This window comes from Canis lupus, chromosome 30, assembly GCF_003254725.2.
Source record: "Canis lupus dingo isolate Sandy chromosome 30, ASM325472v2, whole genome shotgun sequence".
Classification (NCBI taxonomy): Eukaryota; Metazoa; Chordata; class Mammalia; order Carnivora; family Canidae; genus Canis; species Canis lupus.
The window spans coordinates 33,348,136-33,375,731 of record NC_064272.1 but is presented as its reverse complement, the minus strand read 5'-3'; the positions used below and the strand labels follow the sequence as shown (position 1 = coordinate 33,375,731).

At 37.8% G+C, this 27,596-nt stretch overlaps 2 protein-coding genes across 4 annotated transcripts in view; one reads left to right on the top strand and one right to left on the bottom strand.

Annotated features, from left to right (window-relative positions):
* GLCE (glucuronic acid epimerase) overlaps positions 1-27,596 on the bottom strand; it is a 115,433-nt gene that overhangs the window by 72,567 nt on the left and 15,270 nt on the right. Inside the window, exon 2 of one of the 3 annotated variants that reach the window (XM_035708709.2) lies at positions 25,064-25,139. The exons of the other annotated variants lie outside the window; for them this stretch is intronic. The gene's annotated coding sequence lies outside the window, so the exon portion shown is untranslated. The remainder of the gene's footprint in view (positions 1-25,063; positions 25,140-27,596) is intronic. 3 annotated transcript variants of the gene reach the window in all.
* Positions 24,691-26,745, top strand: LOC112675684 (cell division control protein 42 homolog). Its single transcript, XM_049104134.1, has one exon. The coding sequence runs from the start codon at positions 24,755-24,757 to the stop codon at positions 25,328-25,330; it is 576 nt and encodes a 191-aa protein (XP_048960091.1). The 5' UTR covers positions 24,691-24,754; the 3' UTR covers positions 25,331-26,745.

Sequence of the window (27,596 nt, the reverse complement as noted above, 5' to 3'; positions counted from 1 at the left end):
AAGACCAGCAAGAAGATAGATCACCATTGCTGACTGTGGACAGATCTAATAAATTTCACTTGTGTTTTATCTTACCACCAGACTATTCCTTCAGTAGCTCAAGAGAGCTTCACCCCCACCTGTTTGAAATATCCTATGATCTTTGTGCTCTTGCTGCAGTTCTATAGGTTCCATATTTTCCTTACTCTCCCCCAAATCTAGATGGATTGCAGAGTTAAGTTCATTATTATGAAATAAAAACTCAACAAATAAACAAAAGAATGATCATGATAAGTGCTGACAAATAGAACAACTGGAACCATCACACATTGTTGATGGGAATACAAAGTGGTACAACCAATTTAGAAAACAGTTTGGCAATTTCTTATAAAGTAAATTATACAATTACCAACAATCCCACTACTATATATTTACCCAAAAGAAATGAAAATTCGCATTCACAAAGCCTATACACAAATGTTTATAACATCTCTATTCAAATAGCTACAAACTTGAAACAAATCAAAGTCTTTCAATGAATTAAGGGATGAACTGCGGTAATCCCTACAATTAACTACTACTCAGCAATAAAAATGAATGAAATAATGATATACAAAACAACTTCGGTGAAATCTTAAGGCACTATCCTGAGTAAAGGCATGTGTAAGCATTCCAAATAGCTACATACTTTATGATCCCAGATAGCAGCCATTTTTAAAAAAAGACAAAACTAAAATGACAAAGTGATTGCCAGGGGTTATGGGTGGGATTGGGCAAGTACAACTATAAAGGGATAGCCTGAGGAAGTTTTATGAACTAATAGAACTATCAAGATACTGACTGTGATGACAGTTACATGAACCTACACACATGTTAAAGTTCATCACCTATACATAGAAAAAGTCAATTTTACTGCATATTCATTTAAAAAATTAATTTCTGGGATGCCTGGGTGGCTCAATGGTTGAGCGTCTGCCTTTGGCTCAGGGCATGATCCTGGGGCCTTGGGATCAAATCCCGTATTAGGATCCCCATGGGGAATCTGCTTCTCCCTCTGCCTATGTGTCTGCTTCTCTCTGTCTCTCATGAATAAACAAAATCTTAAAAAAAAAAAAAAAAACTAATTTCTGATACTTAAACAAAAAACCTTTAAGTGATCAAGATTTTTTCCAGGATATTTAATTTGGATTTTATAGTCTGTAAAAATCCTCTTTGTTTATTCTGGCTACTTTTAAAATAGAACAAATGACTAATTTCACAGCTTAGTCCTAACACAGAGAATCACTGGGGGATCAACACCTTAAAAGTCAGTTCCCTTAGCCAGTGCAGCACCTTCGAAGGAGTCTAATCTGCTAACAATCACAATCCCACTTAATTGAAGAGTAAATCCTGACATGTACTTAATGGCATCATAAAAGAATTTTCTTTTTTTTTTTTTTTAAAGAATACTGATTTATAGCCAAAGAATTCCAAGGAGGAGGAAAAATGTGATTAATTCTACCTCAAATGCATTGAGAACATTCTAAAAATGAGAGAGTAAAACAATTATGTTTCCACTTTTATTATCAGGGGAAAATGGTTTCACTTGAATAAGAAGGTGAAGCAAGGATGTAAATCAGGTAACATAGTATTTCAGAATTCTACTCTTCTGCAAAAGTTTTACCTCAACTAATAAGATACAACTATAAGCTCCCATTACACTATACATACACATAGCATAAAACATTCATATCCATATACTAAAACAATTGTTTTAAATTTAAAAATCTAAGTAAAAAGGTATTGTCTTTCCTGAAAACACCTATTCAGGCAACTATTTTATTTAAATAAAACTTATTACTTTTTTTAAAGTATATAACTGTTCTCAGTTATGCTAGTAAATTTACCAACAATTTTACATTGCTACACTTTATTTAAAAGAATTGAAGTTTTTTTTTTTTTTAAAGCCAATCTGCAACTGCACTAATTTCAAATGGAAAACAAAAAAACCTCTGTAAGGAACAGTTTTTTGCCTTAAGAGTTTTTGTTTTCCTAATATTACATTCAATTAGAAGTGAAATGGCCTGCTTCAAGAATTTAGGTTTATTTCCCCCAGAAACATATTTGGAAAAATATATGACTTACATCTGGAACCATATCCTTTCAAACTGAAGCCATTTGTATGTGCCAGAGTAATAGTTTACTAAGGCCACTTTAGTTTTAACATCCATGAAAACAGCTCAAAACAGCACCTACTGCAAATCAGTATGCTTATTCCTCCATGTAATCTTCTCAGTAAATGTTCAATTTACTAAACAAAGGCTGCTTTAGTAATTCAAATCTGACGTCTAAAGATGCAAATGCACCTGTCAAAAGCTTTTTCCGTAGTCAGTAAATTCCATCTCCGTGGCATTGCATGTATTTAAGTCACTCCTACATTTTAATGTCCAACACCACAGAGGGTTTTTTCCATCTCTTTTTACAAAAATCAAAAGAACCTCAGTCATTTTCATTATTGTATTGTTATACTTCCAGCCTTCTTCAAAAGTTTCCATTTAGTAAGAATTTTTGCATATGAACGAAATCCAACAGGATGCTACTTTCCTAGACACTAAAGCATCAAAAAAAAAAAAAAAAAAAAAAAGCAGCCCACAGAAATCAACATTATCTGTTAACACTTTCATGATTACAGTGTACTAAACCACCTCTATAGGGAAGCCCTGGTGGCTCAGGGTTTAGTGCCGCCTTCAGCCCGGGGTATGATCCTGGAGACCCAGGATCGAGTCCCGCATGGGGCTCCCTGCATGGAGCCTGCTTCTCCCTCTGTCTGTGTCTCTGCCTCTCTCTGTGTGTCTCTCATGAATAAATAAAAAAAATCTTAAAAAAATAAACAAACTACCTCTACAAAAGTAGCTACCACCTCCCTTGACCTACATTAATATCACTCAAACTTAATAAGAGCCATCTCGACATAAGCAAATGAAATGAATTTTGCATCCATTGTTCTAAAATTTCTTTTATCAGAAATGAAATTTTGCATTAATATACTTAAGCTACTTTGTTTGGAGACATGAAGAGTCAGATGGATGAGATGTCATCCATAAATAATGTTAAATTGACAAAGACTCATGAAAGAATTTTGGTTGGAGCTCTGTATGTACTGAAACTAAGGTGTCTAAGGCCCCATATGACATTTACACCTTGGAATCCCAGCCCATGTAACAAATGTATTTAACCACTTGCTAGTTGTTCTGATAAAAAGTTGTGTTGATCCCATCTGAAATTAATGCTGGTATATTATCTATAAATTTCACATACCCATGCTTACTCCAATCCATCATTACTGATGTTCCTTATTGCTGCTCTGGGACATTACATAGCACAGAATAACCTTGACCATCACTGAAAAAATTAAGAACTGCTTTTTAAAAGTCTTTGAAAAAAAAAAAAAAAAAAAAAAAAAAAAAAAAAAAAAAAATAAAAGTCTTTGAACAATTGGTAAGAATCCTATGGATTTTCACCAAAAAGAGACTAAGGCTCAGTACATAGTGGGAGCACAACAGGGAGCTGTGTTTGAAGACAACTCCAGGCACAGTAAACAACAGTGAATTTCATTATTTTATTTTTATTCATTCATTCATTTTTCCCCCTATTACTTTAAAAGGCTACCCAGCCAGAGAAAAGCCTATTGAGAAGTTTATTTTAATGTGCTTCAGGGTTGGTAATTCTTCACTATCTATTGATGAATACAGGGCTTAAAGCAACTGCTGATTTTTTTTTTAATTGGGTAAGGACTTTCTGGCTGTCGAACCCAGGGGGAAAAAAAGCAAAAGTGCCAATTTATATGATAACAGCATTTGTAAAGCTGCCTTTAGCACTCTGGAGTTTTAACTCAGAAAAGGAAGATAGAGTACATGATAATTCTTAAGGCCTTTTAAAAAATTCTTCAGCAGGTATCTGATTAAATCTTAAATTGTCATGAGTCTGGATTGAACTCAAAATTCCTTGCTGCTTTTAGAATAGAAAATATCAGAAAAGAGAGATAAGTCAATGCAAAGGAAAACCAAAGTAAGCCTTTGTGAACAGTATCTGTTAAGCATCTAAGATGTAAAACACTGTTGTAGTGGTGGGATGAGGAAAAGGCCACAACAAAGAACACTAGGACCTGCTTTCAAAGAATTTAACATAAATAAGAAATACAAGAAGAATCTTCTCTAATGCACTACTGTATCTGTTTTTGTTTATTTTCTAAGTATGTTGCAATACACTTACAGGCAGGGTAGGGAATGTGTCTTATTTATCACAATACCCCCAGTGCCTATTGCAATGCCTGGTACAATGTAAGTAATCAAAAATTATTTGTTAGACAAATGAAGACTTTTAACAGCTATGTCAACACTGACATTTGGTTTCCTCAACCCTTTTGACAGACAGAACAGCCCTCCAAAGATGTTCTTGCTCCTAGCTTCCCTACCCCTGGCCTAGCTTTCCTTACATGGCAAAAGAAGACTATCAGTTATAATTAAGATTAAGGATGCTGGGGCAGCCCAGTTGGCTCAGCAGTTCAGCACCGCCTTCAGCCCGGGGCCTGATCCTGGAGACCTGGGATCAAGTCCCGCGTCGGGCTCCCTGCACGGAGCCTGCTTCTCCCTCTGCCTGTGTCTCTGCTTCTCTCTCTGTGTCTCTCATGAATAAATAAATAAAATCTTTAAAAAAAATAAAAATAATAAAGTGGAAGAGGAAGACAAAAGGTAGATCAGAGAGATGAGACAGAAGAGGAACAAGGAAACCCTGTGAGTATGAAAGGGCCTTGAACTTTTGTTGCTGGTTTTTAAAATGGAGGAAAGAATGCCATGAGCCAAGGAATGAGGGTGGTCTTTAGGGTCTGAGAAGGGTCCTCAACTGACAGCCAGCAAGGCAACTGGAATGTGAGCCCTACAAGCGAGGAAAAGAATCCTACCCTACAGCCTCCAGAAAGGAACACCACCCTGCTGATATCTTGATTTTAGCCCTGTTGGAGCCTTGTGTTGTCCTACTGACCTATAGAATATAAGGTTTTAGATTCCTGTTGTTTAAGCCAGAAGTCTGTAGTGATTTTCTACGGCAGCAATAGAAAACAAGTACACCCCCATAACCTCCACTCCAGCCACCTGAATGTATATAGCCTTTTGCCATCACCTTGACACCACGTCAATAAAAGATTTAAAATTCTTAAATGCTGGGATCCCTGGGTGGCGCAGCGGTTTGGCGCCTGCCTTTGGCCCAGGGCGCGATCCGGGAGACCCTGGATTGAATCCCACGTCGGGCTCCCGGTGCATGGAGCCTGCTTCTCCCTCTGCCTGTGTCTCTGCCTCTCTCTCTCTCTCTCTCTCTCTCTCTCTCTCTCTGTGACTATCATAAATAAATAAAAATTTTAAAAAATAAATAAATAAATAAAATAAAATTCTTAAATGCTTCAATCTGATCACAATCTCCTATTAACTCTTCTACTCATGCTGCTGGTTCCTGTCATTATGAAGGAAATACCTTGTTTAAAGGAAGGGATATCTTGAAACAGAATGTCTTGTTTACCAACCACAAATTCTATTTTCTAGTTACAATGTTCAGTCAGTTTCCTACCAAAGAATACATGACTGCTCTCACAGAATGGTTATAATAAAACTGCAAATTTCACATTCCATGCAACATGCAGTACCAAGGACAGACACAGAAATGTGTTATTAAACAACCCAGTATGTCAAATCCAGATTAACTTACTTTCAAAGGAAAAACCTTTTGTTTTTAAATCTGGAACCATTTCTTTGCCTCTTTATATTTATATGCTTGCTCTAAAATATTAAAAAAAAACAACCACTTCATAAACAATCTGTTTAACAGTAATTAGAATTTTATCTAGTTAAAACAACAGCAGAGCATGCCACAACACAGATGGCAGAAGACTTTCTCCTTGCCTGATCAGTGTCAAAGAACTGTTCTTCTATTTCATGGTTAAGAAGAATTCTGTTGCAGGTTACCTCATTTACAAAATACACGCTAGTGAGTGAAAAGAAAGCTTTATTAAGAGAGCCTTTGTTCAGCAGAATTCCTGGCTATTTCTCAATGTAAAGGTTTTCTTACTCCCCAGACAAAACCTAGCCAAATACATGATTAAGGAATCAGAATGGACGGAAGTCTGTACTATTGATCTCATTCTGGTTCCAAGTCCTTAAGCACACTCATTCCTTATGGAGCACCCAAACTTGGAGCTTTTAAAAATCCCAATGTTCAACTTCCACCCCATACCAATAAACTCAGAATATCTGGGGATGAGACAGACATCTTGAAGTAGTTCCGGTATGCTTTATTATTATTAGTGTGGTGGGGTACAATTCACTTCATGGAATCAAAGGCCTGGGATCTCGCATTGGCCCTGCCACCAGCAAGTTTATATATATCACTGACTGGGTAGCCATTTCCTCATCTGTAAAAAGACAAGGCTGGGTAAATTATTGCTATTATCAAACATGCTACGAGTTTAGGATGACATTCCTTGGTTCTCTTCTAAAGATTAAACTGCCTCAATTTTAAATGCCCCACCCACGACCAAAATCCAAATCCATGACTTGATATTTTTTCCAGCCTATTAAGAGCTTATTTTTGTAAAGAAAGATTATTTTATAGTAGAGATCAAATTTAGCTATACTTCCAACTGCTCACATTTTGATATATCATTATGTCTATCCAGGTCATAAAGTAGTATGGACTGGGAATGACTGGGAACCTTGAATGATCTCAAAATACAAGCCTGCTATTAAACTATCTCTTGAATTCCCATTAAATTACATACTACATGTATCCTGATTTTCCTAAGTAGCATTCTTCGTTTTATTTAGGTCACAGAGATATAAAATGATTTTAACTTTTCACTAATGTTATTTCATAAAAGCAAAGCATTAAGGACATGGGATAACAGGGGTTGGGAGAACCCCTGAGTAGGAGTTGTTTGACAGTGTCAAGCTGAGTCCTTACCCTTGCCAGCCGTCACATAAATGTATGCAACAGTGATTTGAGTGCCTGTGAAAAAGGCTAATCCATTCAATGCGTTAAGCATTTCGTAATACCTGGGTTTAGGGACTGGGTGACAAGACTTCTAAAATGGATCTTTCATGATCCCAGCATTCATGGTACTCACATGCTTGTGTAATTCCCTGTTCCCGAGTGCGGGCTGAGCCTAGTGACTTCCTTCCTAAAGAATATGGCAAAAGAAAGAAAGAAAAGAAAGAAAAGAAAGAAAGAGAAAGAAAGAAGAAAGAAAGAAAGAAAGAAAGAAAGAAAGAAGAAAGAAAGAAAGAAAGAAAGAAAGAAAGAAAGAAAGAAAGGGAGAAAGAGAAAGAGAAAAGAATATGGCAAAACTGATGGGATGTCAGTTCTGTGATTAGATTAAAAAGAGTATGATGTCCTTCTTGCTAGCATTCTCTGCTTCTGGCACTCTTTCTTGCCCTCTTGATTACTTGTTCTGAGGGAGATATTCTATGGAAAGGTCCACTTGTAGGACACCTGGGTGGCTCAGTGGTTGAGCGTCTGCCTTTGACTCAGGGCATGATCCCGGGAATCCGGGATCGAGTCCCGCATCGGGCTCCTTGCATGAAGCCTGCTTCTCCTCCCTCTGTCTGTGTCTCTGCCTCTCTTTCTGTGTCTCTCATGAATAAATAAAATTTTTTTAAAAATTTTAAAAAAGAAAGACCCATTTGGCAAGGGACCAAGGGAGGCCTCTGACCAACAGCCCGAGGAGGAAACGAAGCCTGCCAACAACCATATCAGTAAGCTAGGAAGTAGATCCTTCCATAGTAAACTTTCAGATGAGTCAACAACACATTGATTATAGCCTTTTACAAGACCCACCAGAGACATTCCTATATTCCTATCCATAGTGAAATAATCTGGTGTTGGGCTGCTAAGTTTTAAGGCAATTTATTCGGTAGGAACCAAGAGCGGAGTAGTGAGTAGGATCAAGGTATCAACAACCTAGTAATGGGTGAGAGACATGTAAATAAATGTAATAAAGTGACAGAAGTACATATATGCAACGTATGGCAGTGACATAAAAAGGGTTTGTTTTTGGAATAGTACAGATAATGAAGTTCTTTGAAAGGGAGGAATGTAAGTTATAAACATGAAATATAATGGTCAGTTTGGAAAACTACAGGTAATCTGATAAGTCTGGAACATAGACGGAAGAGATGATTATTAATCCTCCAAAAATGTGCAAGTATTTATAGGTAGCATAAGAGTCAAAGAGCTCTCTAGTATTGTATGTAGTAATTTTAGTTATATTAGTAAACTCTCAACCTCCACTAGATTACAGAATATCATTTAATTATGGAATAATATCACTAATTATGAATAAATGGTCCATGCTCCAAGACAGGACTTGGCCAGGGCCAATCTTTCTACCTGTATACTAGATCCCAATTCCCTTCCATCTATGCAAGGAAAATGCTCCAGCAATGACCTCTTCTCTCTACTGCATTGTCAAATCTTCCCTCTCTACTGGATCATTCCTACTTTATATTTAAAAACAAAACTTCCTCGGGGCACTTGGGTGGTTCAGTCAGTTAAAAGTCTGCTTCAGCTCGGGTCATGATTCTGGGGTCCTGGGATCAAGGCCTGAGTCGGGCTCCCTGCTCAGCAGGAAGCCTACTTCTGCCCTCCCCCTGCTTGTGCTCTGTCAAATCAATCAATCAATCAATCAATCAATCAATCTTTTAAAAAAGTAGGGGATGCCTGGGTGGCTCAGTGGTTGAGCATCTGCCTTTGGCTTAGGGCATGATCCCTGAGGCCGGGGATCGACTCCCACATTGTGCTCCCTGCATGGAGCCTGCTTCGCCCTCTGCCTATGTCTCTCTCTCTCTCCGTCTCTCATGAATAATAAAATCTTAAAAAAATAAATAAATCCCTCTCCCTTAACTCTACATGCCATATGTGCATAGCTCCCCCTTTATAACAAATTTTTTTAAAGATTTTATTTATTATTTATGAGAGACACAGAGAGAGAGAGAGAGAGAGAGGCAGAGACACAGGCAGAGGGAGAAGCAGGCTCCATGCAGGAAGCCTGACGTGGGACTCAATCCGGGGAATCCAGGACCACGCTCCGGGCCAAAGGCAGGCGCTAAACCACTGAGCCATCCAGGGATTCCTCCCCTTTATAACAAAACTAAAAAGTGTTGTCAATACTCACCATCTCATCTCCTCTTGAATCCCTGTCAACCAGGCTTTATTCTCTACCTATTTGTCAAACTTGCCCTTAATAAAGTCAACAATGGCTTCCATATTGCTAACTACAATGATCAATTCTCAGTCTTCCTCTTACTTTACCTATGACCAACAGATGATACAAACAGTAACTCCTCCACTAAAATACATTGCTCCCAGAACACTCCACTCTCCTGGTTTTCGTCTTTCTTGTTCTCCTCTGCTGGTTCCTCTTTTCTCTTCCCTCTAAATATAGAATGTTGTAGACTTCAGTCCTTGGACCTCTTCTCTCTTATGTGATACTGTAATTTATAATACGAAATATAACAGGCATTAAGGAGGGCACATGATGAGATGTATCTCATCTTGTATATAATATAGCATAGTGTGTTACACTATATATAGTATAGTGTTATACTATATATGTTGGCAAATTGAATTTAAATTAAAAAAATATATATATATATACATATATGATCTTCCCTGTTTCTGGCACAAAGCTCCTAAAACTCTCGGAATTTTGGAATTTCCTACAAGATAAGAATAAAAGTGTCTTTTGTTATGTTACTTGAGGTGACTTTTAGAAAGTACCAAGGAAGGGAGCTGATTGCCAGGAGGACTAACCATGTAATTGGTGGGTTGGATATTTCAGTCCCACCCATCTGACCTCTGGAAAAGGAAGAGGCAAGTGGGTGGAGGTTGAATCAATCACCAACGGCTTAATGATTTAATCAATCATGCCTATGTAACGAAACCTCCATAAAACATACAATAGGAGGGGTTTAGGAGAGCTTCCAGGTTGGTGAACAAACAGACACATCAACAAGTGGTGTGTTCCTCGAGGGCACAGAAGCTCTGCACCTTTTCTTCATACCCTGCCCTATGCATCTCCTTCCATCTGGCTGTTCCTGAGTTATATCCTTTTATAATAAACCAGTAATCTGTAGCTAGGTGTTTGAGTTCTGTTAGCCACTATAGCATAAATTAGCCAAACTCCTCCTTATTCCTCAAACACACAAGGCATACACTTTCCTTAGGGCCACTGAACTTGCTTTTACCTTAGAACAGGAATCCTCTTCCCTGAAATAGCTGTTTGTGTAGACTACTTCTTTATGTCTTTGCTCATTTATTGCCTTCTTTCTCTGGCCCGCCCTCAATCCAATCCTCATGCCTCTGAACATTCGCCATCCCCTTTCCATCCCTTATTTTTCTCTACAGTACCTATTGCTCTCTGCATACTATGTGTTTCATCTGCTATTTTCTGTCTCCCTTCACTAAAATGTAAGCTCCACAGGTACAGGAATATTTGTCTATTTTGTTTATTGTTGTACATTACTGTAGAATAATGCCTGACAATAGCAGGCACTGTATTAATATTTTTGGTTCAATGAATGACTGAAGCAACCAAGGAGAATTCTCTCACTGATCCATTCTAATAAAGAGGAATAATCTGAATAATTTCAAAGGTACCAAAATATTACATCCATATTTCAATCACTGTGATTTAAGTTCTGGCAGATTTAGCTCCCTAATTATATTCATACTGGCCTCACATTCGTTTGCATTCCCTTGGATGCATACTAATTATGTGGGGAAGAGGAGTGCAGAACCATCTTAAACAACAAGGAGAACCGAGATTGATTTTTTTTTAAGATTTATTGATTTATTTGAGGGGGGGGAGAGGAGGGAGGGAGGGGCAAAGGGAGAGAAATTCTCAAGCAAACTGTACCAACCACAGAACCTGAGTCAGGGCTTGATCTAATGACCCTGAGATTATGACCTGAGCCAAAAGCAAGAGTCAGACACTCATCTGAAAGCAATACCCAGGTGCCCCTCAGGTTGATTTTAAAAAATAATTTTCCATAAGGGTGTCTGGTGGCTCAGTCCGTTAAGATCTGTCTTCGGCTCAGATTATGATCCTGGAATGAGCTCCACAACAGGCTTCTCACTCAGCAGAGAGTCCGCTTCTCCCTCTCCCTCCATGTCTCCCCCCCATTTGTGCTCTCTCTTGCTCTCAAATAAAGTAAATCTTTAAAAAAAATTTTTCAATAGATAATCCAAAGTGGAAAATCCACACACAATATTTCATAGAATATAATTGTTAAGAATCTGCAAAGTCTAGGAGTAGAGAAGAGGTTAAGTAAAACTTTCAATCAAATTTTACCGGTACAAAAAAAAAAAACTACTCTTAAGATTTTATAATTTTTTTCATAGATAATTTATAAACTTTGCCTAATACAACATCACATATTTTCCATCTATACTCCAACCTACATTTCCCTTTTTCTAAACTATCAGTGATAAAAGAACTACTTAGATGAAACTAACAGATTCTCAAAGCACAAGACTTAACTTGAGCTGAGATAAAATAATTTTATAACTATATTTTTCTATTTGTATTTGTATAATGTTTTACACATTTTCCAAAATGCTTTCACGTCTTTATGATGATCTTCATACTGATCTGCACAATAAGCAGACAGATATTATCACACCCTCCCCCACCTCCCATACACTTACTTACACACACTTTACAGATGGAAAAAATTGAGTCTTAAAGAGATTAACTGACTGGCTCAGAGGCACACAGCTACATAAGTGGTTCAACCTGGACTGTAACCAAGTTCTTTCACGTCCAAGTCTACTGTTTTCTATCACAACATATTACTTCACCCAGTGATTAAAGAAAGGTATCACTGCCTAAATCTACAAAACTTGACTCTAAAAGCATCTTCTTTCAGGATTGGATATTTTCACATTCCAACCTATTATAAAACACTTTGCAGATGGTACAAATGTGCTAACATTCTCACAGAAAAAAAGGAGAAAAAGCCCAAGAAGTCAATATAATTAAAGAAAACTCAGTATCCAAAGCAGTAGTAACATGAGATTAATGGTTATTCTCTGCCCACAAAATCAATGTTTTAGAACTGTTCAACTATCAAAGAGGTACTTAATACCACTGCAGCCAGAAGAAGATATTTAACAGAGGCTATTCCAAGTAAAAATCACTTAGTATTGCTAGAACTCATACTAGGTCCCTCTCTGAATAACCCTGGACATCTGGAATGAAAATAACAAGAATGAATTCTTTTTGCCCTTCTCCCCTAAGGATTAACTCAGGTTTAGATCAACAAATGGCTCCATGACTCATTTCATCTGGACTTCCTCCAGGTCTCCTCTAATATTCTAAGATGAGGAGAGAGAGGGATTCCTTTATCATTCCATCTGCATCCTAAAACAATCCAAAAGTGGGTCAAGAATTAACTCAAAAAGTACATTCCATGTGAGATTAAATGCTTCGTTCTTCCCATCATCAAAACCTAATTGTGTGTCTCTGACCCATATTAAAAGTTCTCCTGGTAGAAATCTAGATTCATTTCTGAAGCCACGTCAGGCTTACTTTGGACTCTGTAAATATGGCTACCAGCCCAGTGGGCAATAGCACACAGGAAATTAACAGAACCTGGCCTACGTAGGGAGAGCCATCCATTTTTAGGGCCAGGAAACACTGACCTAAAAAAAACAGGTAATACTTCACTACACATGGTTTGATTATGTGAAACAGTATTTGCTACCACAGATACTCTTTTTCTTTCTTCCATTTTTCAGCCAGTATCTAGGGACTGACATGTTATTTCCAGTTCAAGAAAGTAAACGGTTGGACAGAAGTTAAAATAATTTAATATGAAGGTAAAAAAAAAAAAAAAAGATTTGAAACTACTCTAAAGTAAATATGTGATGCAGTTAACAGTAGTTTGGGACCAATGCCCTAAGTAATGAAACTGATCTTTTGTCTGGAATATTCCCTGCAAAGCCTGAAACAGAGTAAGACAAGCAAGATAGCAAGATATCTAGGGCACAATATTTAAGGAGACTCTGACTTTATAAGCAGGATTGGCACCTGAAAGTGAGTGCTTCCTTATATTTTGTATCATCAGTGCCCCACTGCCTCACCAATTCAGAGCTCTGATCTACTATGAGAGAAATATAGGAGATATATATGTTCATCAATAAATATATATTCATCCACTGCAATATATATATATATATATATATATATATATATATATATATGTTCAAGTCATCAATAGTGGAAGATAGTGTGGCTATAAGAAGTACCTAAAAAGAATATAAAATTTGAAATCCTGATCACATTCATCATGACTATTTTCTGAATATAATAAGAAAAGGAGAAACCTGATATTTTGCACATATTCTGAAATGAAGCTGCCTTTAAAGAAAAAAGAAGGAAGGGGGATCCCTGGGTGGCTCAGCAGTTTCGCGCCTGCCTTTGGCCCAAGGCGCGATCCTGGAGTCCCGGGATCGAGTCTTGCGTCAGGCTCCTGGCATGGAGCCTGCTTCTCCCTCTGCCTGTGTCTCTGCCTCTCTCTCTCTCTCTCTCTCTCTATCATAAATAAATAAAAATAAATCTTTAAAAAAAAAGGAAAAGTTTATAGTGTAAATGGAAAAGTTTAGTGTTTATAGAGAGATTTCCACTCTGAACATGAAGGGAAAAGAAAGTCTGGAATTATTCTTCTGCCTAAACAACTAGAAACTAGACATAATATAGGAAACAACTGTTTTCAAACACTGAACAAAGGTGACACAAGACTGTGATCCCAGAGTACTGTTCTAAAAAGGGAATAAATTACAAAACCTCTAGCTTTCTGCCTGGAGGTAATTTCCAGGCAATGGTACAGAGAAGGATAACCCCAAAAGAATCCAGCACTATTGCTGAGTTAAAAAGACACAGATCAAAGTTTAGAAAAGCCAAGGTGGCTAGAATTGTGAGGGGTGGGAAAGAGACTAGCTGAGAGGAGAAGATCTACACAAAGAAAGAGGTCCAAAAAAAATTCATGGGGGTCCTACTGATATTTGGCTGAATACAATTTGTACATGTAAAAAGTGAAACCCCAAGAGGCCAGGCAAAATCAAATCAACCCCTAAGGAAAGAATATTACCAGGAAGCTGTTAGATAAAAAATTGTCAGAGCTCACCAAGAGCCAAGAATTGTTTAAATTCCCCCATTCAAAGTGGAGAGATCTTGCTGAACGCAGAAGCCAACAGTGACCCCAGCAGAACCATGCCTTAGAAGGGAGGTTAAATTAGTCCTCCAGTAAAGGCAATTCTGGGTATGCCCTGAAACTGCTTCAAAATAAGCCATGAAAGGACCAAACTTACCTGAAGTAACTCAGCAGTTTACAACAACAATTTTGACATTCTTTAATGTAATACAACAAAATCCAGCAAACAACATAAAACAATGATGAGCATACAATAACCATACAATAATCAAAAATTATTATAAGATACAGCATAACAATTAGGCTTAGAATAAGTAATAAAATGTGACCCATGAACTAGAAAACCATAGTCAATATTAACAGAACCAGAAATGAAAGAGATGATTGAATCAGGAAATGAAGATGTTAGAACAACTATAATAAATATATTTGCTCAACAACATAATATCTGAATATAATGAGACAAGGAAACCTATAAAAATGGATCAAATGGGACTTCTAGAGATGAAAAATATATCTGAAATTAAAATATTGTTCAAAGAGATTTACAGTAGATTAGCCACTGCAAAAGTAAACCTGGAGACCAAAGAATAGAACTATTTAAAAAAGGAGAGGAGGGGAAACAAAGACGTTGCCTTCCAACTGTGGGGCAGTATGAGCAGTCTAACAACATATGTTTAACTGAAGCATGAAAACAAAAGAGATGGAGCAATGTTGGAAAAAAAAAATGGCTGAAAAAATTTTCAATTTGTTGAATGCCTCAGATTCACAGTTCCAAGAAGTCCAAGGAATCCCACAGAGGATAAACACAAACACACACTCACCCATACACATAAAGCACACCATAAACCAATTACTGAAAACAATGACAAAAATTCTTAAAAGCATCTGTAGGAAAAATGTACATTACATACAGTAGAACAAAGAAATCACCACAAATTTCTCCTCAGAGGTATGCAAGGCAGAAGACAACAAAATAAAATTTTTAAAGTGCAAAAAGGTAAAAATAAAGTGATGTAGTATGCAGAAGAGAATTAACATAGCAAGCTGAAGACTGCTATCCTTAGAAAACATTTCCTAATACAGGTGGTTTACTGTGCCTACATTATCTGTACAAACAGTATGACTTATGCTAAACACCTGCTTTCCTTCTGGGAGTCTGGTACTTGGTGCATGCTGGCAGAGGATGCTTATGTGACCAACTCTTAATAAAAGCTCTGGACACTGAGTCTCTAATGGGATACCCTGTTAGACAACATTTTTCATGTGCTGTCATGATTCATTGTTGAGAGAATTAAACATGTCCTGTGTGACTCCACTGGGAGATACCCTTGGAAGCTCATGCTTTGTTTTCTCCAGACTTTACTCATGCACCTTTTCCCTTTGCTAATTTGGCTTTGCATCCTTTCACTATAATAAATCATGAGTATAACCATATGCTCAGACCTGAGAGTTCTCCTAGTGAGCCACCAAACCTGAAGACCGTCCTGGAAACTCTTAACACACTAAAATTCAGTACCAGGGGCAGCCTGGGTAGCTCAGCAGTTTAGTGCTGCCTTCAGCCCAAGGCGTGATCCTGGAGACCCGGGATGGAGTCCCACGTCGGGCTCCCTTCATGGAGCCTGCTTTTCCCTCTGCTTGTGTCTCTGCCCCTCTCTCTCCCTGTGTCTCTCATGAATAAATAAAAATTAAAAAAAAAAATTCAGTACCGGAAAAAAATCTTCCTGAAATGTTGATAAAATACTTTTTTAGACAAATAAAAGCAGGGAGTATTTGTCACCAGCAGCCCTGCACAATAAAAAAAAATGCTGAGAAAGAATTTCTGTGGAAGCAAAATGATAATAAAGAAAAACATAAATCTAAACAAAGGAAGAAAGAGCACTAAAATGAGTAAATATGTGACTAAATATAAAATAGATTTTCTTTCTCATTTTAAAATAATAACCTATTCTGGGGTTTGTAAAATACATAGATAGGAGTAAAATATATAACGACATTTGGAAAAGTGATGGGAGAAGGGAAAAATACACTGTGCTTACAGTCACATACTATACATGAAGTGATAGATTAGTATTTGTAGGAAGACTGTGATAAGTTAAAGGTGGTTATTATAACCGTGTCAACCACTGAAAAAGAAAAAAAAGAAAAAATTACACAGTTCTAAGGCAACAGTGGAGATAAAATGGAATAATAAAATGTACTCAATTCAAAAGAAGGCAAGAGTAAAAAAAAAGCAAAGACGAGATGGGACACACAGGAAACAAATTGCAAGATGGCAGACATAAGCGCAATCATATTATATAACACCCTGACTGAAAGGAAGAGATTGCCAGATTTGTATAATGCTATCTAAAAAGAAACCTACTTTAAATATAAAAACAAAAAGGTTAAAATTAAAGGATTATAGGGCAGCTGGGTGGCTCAGTGGTTCAGCGCCGCTTTCAGCCCAGGGCCTGATCCTGGAGACCAGGGATCAAGTCCCACGTCGGGCTCCCTGCATGGAGCCTGCTTCTCCCTCTGCCTGTGTCGCTGCCTCTCTCTCTGTGTGTCTTTCATGAATAAATAAAATCTTCAAAAATAAATTAAAGGATTATAAAAATATACCAGGCTACTTATCAATAAAGAGCTGGAGTAGCACACCTGGGTGGTTCAGTGGTTGAGTGTCTGCCTTTGGCTTAGGGTGTGGTCCTGGGGTCCTGGGATCGAGTCCCACATCAGGCTCCCTGCATGGAGCATGCTTTTCCCTCTGCCTACGCCTCTGCCTCTCGCTGTGTGTTTCTCACGAATAAATAAATCTTAAGAAAAAAAAATAAAAAAGAGCTGGAGTAGCTATCTTAATATCAGATAAAATACATAAGACTATCACCAAAGATAAATAGGGTCATTTCAGGGGTGCCTGGGTAGCTCAGTCATTAAACGTCTGCCTTCAGCTCAGGTCATGATCCCAGGGTTAGGGGATCAAGCCCTGCATCAGGCTCCCTGCTCAGTGGGGAGACTGCTTCTCTCTCTGCCCCTCCTACCTGCTCATGCTCTCATTATCTCGTTCTCTCAAACAAATAGATAAAATCTTAAAAAGGGGGGGGGGGTTATTTCATATTGATAAATCAATTTAATCATGAAGATGTAAGTATCCTAAACTGAACAGCTTCAAAATACATAAAGCAAAAACTGACAGGATTGTAAGGAATAGACAAATCCACAATTACTGTCAGTGACTTCACTATAATCTCAGTATGTGATAGAACAAGTATACAGAAAATGAATAAGGATATAGCAGACTTGAACAATATTATCAACCAACTTGATCTAACTGATTTACAGAACATTCCACCAACAGCAGAATATTCATTTTTTTCAAGTACATAAAGAACCATTACCCAAGACAGACTACATTCTGAGCCTTAAAACCATTCTCAATAAAGTTTAAGAATTTTATCACAATGCAATTAAATTAGAAATTAAAATCAGAACATCTTTAAAATCCCCAAACACCTGGAAACTAAACAATACTCTATATCTTAAAAAAGGAAGTAGGTCTGAAATCAATGACCTAAGCTTCCACCTTAAGAAATTAGAAAGAGAAAAGCAAAATAAACCTAAGCAGTAAATGTTCTCTCCTTTTCTGTAAAAATAAAAAGCAGAAGATGGAGGGGGGAGAGAATAAGGACAACAAAACAGAAACAAGTGGGAAAAAAGTCAGTAAGACCAAAAGCTAGTTTTCTGGGGATGAGTAAAACCCAAAATGGTAGACATCTTGGAAGACAGTTTGGCAGTTTCTTATAAAATGAAACATTTTCTTATACAATCCAGCATTCATACTCCTTGGTATCAATCCAAATAAGTTGAAAACATCTACACAAAAACCTGGACATGAATATTTATATAAGCCTTATTTAAAACTGTCAAAACTTGAGGGGTGCCTGGGTGGCTCAGTCAGTTAAGTGTCCAACTCTTAACTTCAGCTCAGGTCTTCATCTCAGGGTAGTAATGGAGCCTACTTAAAAAATAAAAAATAAAACAAGAGATGACTGGGTGGCTCAGCTGGTTAAGCATCTGCCTTCAGCTCAGGTCATGTCAGGGTCCTGGGATGGAGCCCTGCATTGAGCTTCCTGCTCAGTGGGAAATCTGCTTCTCCCTCTGCCCCCCATCCCTAGCTCATGCACGCTCTAATAAGTGAATAAAATCTTTCTTTTTTGGGGGGTAACAAGTGAATAAAATCTTTAAACAAAACAAAAACAACCACAAAAAACCTTGAAAGCAACGGAGATGTCCTTCAGCAGCTGAATGGTTAAACTGTGGAACATCCATACAATGGAATATTATGCATAGCTTTAAAAAGAGCTATCAAGCCATGAAAAGACATGGAGGAAACCTAAATGCATATTGCTAAGTGAAGGAAACCAATGTGAAAAAGCTATATACCATATGATACTCTGGAAAAGGCAAAACCATGCCAGAAGTTGGAGAAGGAGAAACGAACAGGTGGAGCACACAATTTTTAGGGCAAACTACTCTATATAATGCTGCAATTGTGAATATATGTCATTAAACATTTATCCAAACCCATAGAACATATAACACCAGGAGTGAATCCTAATATAAATCTATGGACTTTGGGTGATAATGATGTGTCAATGTAGATTCATTGAGTGTTGGTGGTGGGAGGCTATGCATGTGTGGGAGTAGGGGCTATATAAGTACAGAAAAATCTGTACTTTCTACTCAACTTTGCTGGGAACCTAAAACTGCTCTAAAAACCAAAGTCCGTTTTAAAAGAAATTTTTAAGTCCATGAAACCAAAAACTGGTTCTTTGATATAAGTAAAACTGATAAACCGCTAGCCAGACTAATCAGGAGGCAAAAAAGGAAAAGAGGCAAAACACCAGTATCAGAAATTAGAGAAATTACAGACATTAAAAGAATAAAGGAGGGCAGCCCGAGTGGCTCAGCAGTTTAGCGCCGCCTTCAGCCCAGGGCGTGATCCTGGAGACCCGGGATCGAGTCCCACGTCGGGCTCCCTGCAGGGAGCCTGCTTCTCCCTCTGCCTGTGCCTCTACCTCTCTCTCTCTCTGTCTCTCATGAATAAATAAATAAAATCTTAAAAATAAATAAAATAAAATAAAATAAAATAAATAAAATAAAATAAAATAAATAAAATAAAATAAAATAATGTTATGAACAATTTTATGTCAATGAATTTAGCAACTCAGATGAAATAAATTCCTTGAAAGACAAACTTACCAAAGCTCACTTAAAAGAAAATAAATAGAATAATCCTGTATCAGTTACAGAAATTGAAATTGGGGCAGCCCCAATGGCTCAGCAGTTTAGCGCTGCCTTCAGCCCGGGGAGTCATCCTGGGGACCCGGGATCGAGTCCCCTATCGGGCTACCTGCATGGAGCCTGCTTCTCCCTCTGCCTGTGTCTCTGCCTCTTTCTCTCTGTCTCTCATCAATAAATAAATAAAATCTTTAAAAAGAAAAAAGAAATTGATATTATAGTTTAAAATCTTTCCATAGACAGAACTTTAGGCCCAATTGGCTTCACTGGTGAATTCTACCTAAAATACAAGGAAGAAATAACACCAAATCTAAAAAACATCCGGAAAATTGAAGCAGAAGGAAAGAATACTTCTCAATGAACTCTCTACAAGGCCAGCGCTATCCTGATATCAAAACCAGACATTCTAAGAAAACCGTAGAACAAAACTCTCATGAATATAGACACAAAAATTCTTAACATTTATGTAAATCAAACCCAACAATACAAAAAAGTAAAATGCATCATGACCAAATGGTGTTTTTACGAGAAAAGCAAAGTGGGTTTAACAGTTAAAAATGAATTAATGTTTAAGAAAAACCTTTTTAGGCAGAGACACAGGCAGAGGGAGAAGCAGGCTCCATGCACCGGGAGCCCGATGTGGGATTCGATCCTGGGTCTCCAGGATCGCGCCCTGGGCCAAAGGCAGGCGCCAAACCGCTGCGCCACCCAGGGATCCCTCCTTATCTTTTTCTGATAGATCCTGAATAATCAGAATCTAAGATTATTTATTTATCTTTTAGGACCAGAATCTTTCATTACTAAGTTCCCTCCCTTTAAAGGCCCACTCTCTAATTAGTGTAAAAAGCCAATTTAAAATTGTGTTAGTCTATACTTCTCACATTTTTTTTTCATACCATTTTATTTGACTCCCATAAGAACAACTTGGTGAGAAGATATTTCAGCTTACAAAGAAGACAGTTGAAGGTCTGAGAGATGAAGTGATTTGTCCATGATCACACTTAACTGAAAAGCAGTGAAGCTAGAATTAATTAGAACCCAAATCATAACCCAACTCACTTTCTACTTTATCACAATGCTTCAGGCAATTTTTGAAGAGAGAAAGGAGATACAAGTCAAATCACTAAAGTTTCTATGTAAATGGCAGCTAAGTCAATTATCTGGAGGTGAAAGAGGTTAAAAATTATTGGTTACAAGGAGATACAGATTCAAATTTGCCAAGTATCTCCAATCCTTTCACTATTTCAACATTCTCTTTCTAAAGAAAGGAATGCTTAGTAATTGCTGTACTGCTTTAGAGGATAGAAAGCTCTGAACACGGGCAATTAAATCAAAATATGACTAAGCATATTTTGACTCATTATAAAAGCCTAACAGAAAAAGTGTGGATTAAGAAACCTCACAGCATTCAGACACAACCAAAGCAGACACCATGACTGTTTGCTCCAATATCCATCCATTCCACAACTCTTTGGCAGCAACTAGCAAAACTGACTTCAGCTCAAGGTGGGTTTACCCCCATCCTTGTAGCCAGAAATTCAGAAATGAGGAGGAATCATGCCAATGAGATATGAAAAAAAAGTTTTCTGGTAGGTTCTGGTTAAGTCTGTCCTTTCTGTTCAGAGGAAGCTCTGGGGTGTCCTGATTGGATGGGGGGGGGGGGGGCACCAAATGTGGGGCACTCTGATTGGGAGGAGGCCAGGAGCACAAGTGATGAAAGAATTCACCCAAGGCAGAACAAATGAAAGTTTACTGAATTCACTGCAAGGGAGCAGTGGGCAGGACAGCAACAGAGAGATTGTCTGTGCCAAGGCAATGGTGAGGCTGCAGTTATAGGGCAGAGTTAGGGAGTATAGGGACTTATGGAATTTCCCCCTTTTTGGTAATCTTAAGAACTGTGCCTCGTTGTAATTGGTCAGTTAGGGCCTATGGCTATTTCAAGGTGGGGCACTTAATGAGCCTGTTGGCAATGCCTGCTTGCATTTAGCTTAGTGGTCACTGCGGGCCCTTTTACCTTCCTCAGGCTTCTATTGCTCAAGCTTGTTGCCTAAAAGCGCCCTCTACAGAAGCCAGAGGACTCTTCTTCCTTGTAGAACATATGGTTCCTTCCTGGAAACCATCATACAACTACAGAGAACGTCCTGCCTTGGCATAAAGCCAGTATTACGGAACAATGCAAAGAATCTGAATTCTTGGTGTCTTCAGTAATGTACTGACCAAGTAATTCTGAAGACTACTATCATCTAAGACTTCCAGTTACATTAAGGCAAAAAAACTTCTTATTGTCTAAGACTGTTTGAAATGGGCCTTCTATTAGAGCCAAAAGAAGCCTAACTGAAACACACTTTGAGATAATACATTTAGCTGATAAATTACAAAAGGTGCCTAAGAACTAAAATGAGCTCTAGGATTTCAAAAAAGACTTTAAGACCACTTATTCTATTAGCAGGTAATTTAGATGTAGTCATATAAAATGAAAAATATATATATAGAATTTTGAAAAAGAAATGGAACTCTATGCTTGTTTTTTATAATTAATATTTTTCTTGAACTTGGGTATTCCTGGAAGACTTGGAGGAGGTATTTAGGATGCTGTAACAAAAATCACTGTTAATGGGGCGCCTGAGTGGCTCAGTGGTTGAGCATCTGCCTTCAACTCAGAGCATGATCCCAGAATCCGGGATCAAGTCCCACGTCAGGCTCCTTGCAGGGAGCCTGCTTCTCCCTCTGCTTATGTCTCTGCCTCTCTCTGTGTGTGTCTTTAATGAATAAATAAATAAACTCTTTAAAAAAAAAATCATTGTTAATGGTTCAGGATCAGTCTTGGGAAATATTAAAGCAATGTCCTACTTCAGTCTGACATTCATTTTTATGAAAAATTTCTGTATGCCAAATGCTTATTAATTAATTAAATGCTTATTAATTCTCAGTGCTACTAAAAGGAATAAGTCTGCAAAAACACTGTGAAAGAGAAAGCCACAGGCCCAAAATGGCATCACTTGGGCCAAGGCAAGTAACTAAACCAGGATTTTAACACCTAACCTAACTGCTGTCTCAACCTGCCACAGAAATAAAGGTCTTAACCTGTCCATCAGGAATTTTTTAGTAAGTTCCAGGGAGGTAATCTGTCACATAGGCCCTCTCCATCCCCAAAGGAAGAGCCTTGCCCTTCTAAGGGAAAGTGACCTTGCCTGGAACAATCCTTTCTTTTCTTTCACTAATAACTTTCCTGCCCCACCCTCTTTCCTATAAAAATCTTCGTTTGTACAGACCCTTTGAGCTCCCCTCTACTCGCTAGATGAGATGTTGCCAAATTCATAAATCACTAAATAAAGCCAATTCGTTCTTCAAATTTACTCATTTGAGTTTTTGTTCTTTGACAATATGAAACAGGGATACACTTAATTTCCAAAACTGCAGTTCTCCAACACCAGGTACCTATGCCTCTGTTTATGACATTCTCTATTTGGGATATTCACCACCTCAGCTGGCTAAAATGATTCTTGCTCTAACCACCAGCTGGCTCTCCCTTACCATGGTTTCCCAGAATCTTTCTCTAAAAGTATAAGGAAAAGGAAATGAGAGGGAATCAAAATAGTACACTAGAAAAAATAAACACAGAAGAAGGTAGTAATGGAGGAACTGGGGAACAAAAACCTATAAGTAGTTACTTTAAATATAAATAGTCTAATTCAATTAAAAAGCAGAGACTGGGGGCACCTGACAAGTCTAGCTAAAAGTTTGTCCTTTTATCTTTTCAAGTACCAACTTTCAGTTTCATTAATTCTCTGTAATGTCTTTCTATTCTCCATGTAATTTACCTCCTGGACTTTGGTCTTTATTATTTCCTTTCTTTTACTAGTTTGGTCATCTTTTTCTAGTTCCTTAAGGTGTAAAGTTAGCTTATTGACTTGAAATTTTTTTTTTTTTTACTGTAGATGTTTACAATAAACATAAATTAGTTGTTTGAATCTATTTAAGAGTTTGTTGTTTAATTTCCATATTAGTATTTCACTTTCCTTCTGTTATTGAATTCTAATTTTATTCTGTTGTGTTCAGAGAATATACTTTGTACGATTTCAGTCTTTTAAATTTATTGAGACTTATTTTTGTATGTAGCCTAACAGAACTTTTATACACACGATAGGAAACCAAAACATTCACTTGACACACTTTATTTTAATATTCACTTTATTGTAGTAGTCTGGAACTGAACCCACACTATCTCCAAAGTATGTCTGTATATGATCTATAGACTCTATTTAAAAGACAGACATTAACAGACTGGATAAAAAAGTGTGATCCACCCAGAAGTCACTTATGAGAAACCTTTAAATATGAAGACACAGGGGTGTCAGCTAATTGTCCAACCCTTGATTTCAGCTCATGTCTTGATCTCAGGAGTCCTGGGATAGAGCCCCGCATTCCAGCGCCATGCTCAGGAGGGAGTCTGCTTGAGGATTCTCTCTCCCTCTCCCTCTGCTCATTTCCCTGCTCTCACTCTCTCTCCCTCAAATAAATAAATAAATCCAAATAAATAAATAAGAAGACACAAGTAGGCTAAAAATAAAAAAGATGTAAAAAGATATATGAAAAAAAAAAGCTGGAGTAGCTTTACTAAAAGACAACGTAGATTCTTTTTTTTTTTTTTTTCTTAAAAGGACTTTATGTATCTTCTTTTTTTTTTAATTTTATTTATGATAGTCATACAGAGAGAGAGAGAGAGAGGGGCAGAGACACAGGCAGAGGGAGAAGCGGGCTCCATGCACCGGGAGCCCGATGTGGTATTCAATCCCGGGTCTCCAGGATCGCGCCCTGGGCCAAAGGCAGGCGCCAAACCGCTGCGCCACCCAGGGATCCTGACAACGTAGATTCTTAAAACAGAGTATAACAAAGAATAAAGACAGTCATATAATGATGAGCAAGTCATTTTATCAGGAAAACATAACAATCCTCAATGTTTATACTCCTAAAAACAGTTTCAAACTACATGAAGCAAAAACTGATAGCCAGACTGATGAAGGAAAAGAGAAGGACACAACCAACAGACAGATAGCAAAAATAGTATGTTCAACTCATTGGCCATCAAGGAAAGGCAAATTAAAACCATAAAGAGATATTGCTACACATCTGTTATAACACCTAAAGTAAAAAATAGAGACAATACCAAATGCCGAGTGCTGTCAACGCCCCGGCGGAGAAGCTGAGGTCATCATCAAATTTGAAATATTTACAGTGGATACAAAACTGTTTCAGCAATGCAGACAACTGAGTGCATTGTTGTGGGCGATGGTGCCATTGGTAAAACATGTCTCCTGATATCCTACACAACAAACAAATTTCCATCTGAGTATGTACCGACTGTTTTTGACAACTATGCAGTCACAGTTATGATTGGTGGAGAGCCACATACCCTTGGACTTTTTGATACTGCAGGGCAAGAGGATTATGACAGATTACAACTGCTGAGTTATCCACAAACAGATGTATTTCGAGTCTGTTTTTCAGTGTTCTCTCCATCCTCATTTGAAAATGTGAAGGAAAAGTGGGTGCCTGAGATAACTCACCACTGTCCAAAGACTCCTTTCTTGCTTGTTAGGACCCAAATTGATCTCCGAGATGACCCCTCTACTATTGAGAAACCTGCCAAGAACAAACAGAAGCCTATCACTCCAGAGACTGCTGAAAAGCTGGCCTGTGACCTGAAGGCGGTCAAGTATGTGGAGTGTTCTGCACTCACAGAGAAAGGCCTAAAGAATGTATTTGACGAAGGAATATTGGCTGCCCTGGAGCCTCCAGAACCGAAGAAGAGCCGCAGGTGTGTGCTGCTATGAACATCTCTCCAGAGCCCTTTCCGCACAACTGGTGTCAGCATCATACTAAAAGGAACGTTAAATCAAACTAAAGATTAAAATTTGTTCTTGCGCCTACCTACATACACTCATGTGAGACGAGGCCAATATGTATGGTCCCTTTCCCCTTCTCAGTACTAGTTAATTTGAGTAATTGTGTATCGTCAGAAAAGTGATTAGTACTAGTTTTTGTTCTGTCGTTTCAAAAAAAAATTTTTTTTTTTTTGTTTAAAAGCAAGGCATGCTTATGATGACTCTGTAACAGACTAATTGAGGTTGTTGATGCTGCTCCCGGGCTCCATCCACTCTGGAGAATGACCTGGGATATTTAGGGGATTTTTTTTCCCTTTCTTTTTGCAAGGGGGAGTGGGTTAGTGGTGTGGGGAGCACGTGTGGGCTTTGTTTTTATTTAGTCATGTTTTTTAAATTCATTAACCACTGGACAGCCCTTAAGGGGAGGAAGACGGATTGATTCCACATTCCACTTCCTAGAACTAGTTCAGAAAACTTGTTCCCCACCTGGTGCTCTTAGGAAGCAGTATAATAAATGCCTCATTTAATAACATACTCCTTTTTGAAAGTTGCCTTTTCTCTCCACCCTTGAGTAGATCCAGTATTTGATGAAACTCATGAAAGTGGGTGGAACCTGTCTTGTCCCTCCTCTTTTCTAGGATGCACTATATATGTGACTGTGACTTTCAAGGAAATCTGTTTGCCATTTGCTGAATTTTTTTTTTTGAAGTTAATTTATCAGTGAAAGAAGTTAGAAATGAAGAAAAGTATTGCACCTTTTGAAATACACCAAATGGATTGATTGTGTAATTAAAAAACATTTTTTCCCTGTCTTATATGCTTAGCATAGATGTCCAGCTTAATAGTGTATGATATGGTGTTCCTAGAACACAACTGAGGACCTGGTAAATCGAAGAAATGAGAGAGGTGGCGCTGGCAAACAGATGTCTATGGAATGAAGCACATCCTCGTTTTAAGTTGGGAGGAAGGAGACCCCTGCTTCATGAAGAAGCTGGGGGTGTGGGTGGGGAGAACATTTAACAAAATGGGGACCATTCAGGGGAATCCCCGTATTTCTCTTTTGCATATGAGGAACCCTAGAGTAGCTAGTTAAGGCTCTCTAGTTTAATAAAAAAATCATGGAGTCTTATGAAGACTCTTCATAAGTGTTAATAGGGATTTTATCCACTTATTTTGGTTGCAGTTTCCAATTTTAAAAAATATTTAAGTAATCTTCTCCCCCTTCCCCAAATCATAATTCTTGTAGATTTGTTAGTATTGAACCAATGCTTTCTCATGTCTCAATTCTTTGTATATGCATTATTTTCAGATGTATTAAACAAACAAAAAACTTCAAAAAAAAAAAAAAAAACCCAAATGCCAAAGACGACAGAGAAACTAGGCCTCTCATACAATGCTGATATGAACCTAAAATGGTATACCACTCTGGACAATGGGTTGGCAATCTCTTAAAATATACTTTTACACTTTCTTAAATACATTTACCATAATACCCAGCAATTCACACTCTTAGACATTTATCCCAGAGAACTGAAATCTCATGTCTTGCACACAAATGTGGATAGCAGCTTTATTTGTAATAGGCCAAATCTGGAAACTGCCCAAACATCTAACAATGGGTGATTTAAAAAACTCTGGTACATCCATACCATGGGATATTGTCCAGCAATAAAAAGGAATTATTGATACATGCAACAACTTGGATGGATTCCAAGGGAATTACACTAAGTAAAAAAAAAAAAAAAAAATTCAGTCTCAAAGGTTACATACTTTTTTATTCCATTTGCAGATCATCTGGAAATGACAAAGTTCAAAAATGGAGTACAGGTGAGTGGTTGCCAGAGAATAAAGGGACATATGGGACTATAAAAGGATAGCACAAGGATCTTTTTGGTGATAAAACAGCTTTATATCTCAGCTGTGATGTTGATTACACAAATCTACATATCCAATAAAACTTCAAAGAATTATATACACACACAAATGAGTACAGGTATAATTGCTGAAACCTGAACAAGATCTGTGGGTTGTACCCATGCCAATTTCCTGGTTTGGCTTTTGCACTACAGTTACCTAAGATGTTACCACTGGGGGGAATGGGATGAAGGGTACCACCCCATACTACCTGAAACTTCCTGTGAATCTGTAATGACTTCAAATAAAAAAACTTTTACAAAACAATCTTGACCTGCACACACAAACAGCATAAATGTAT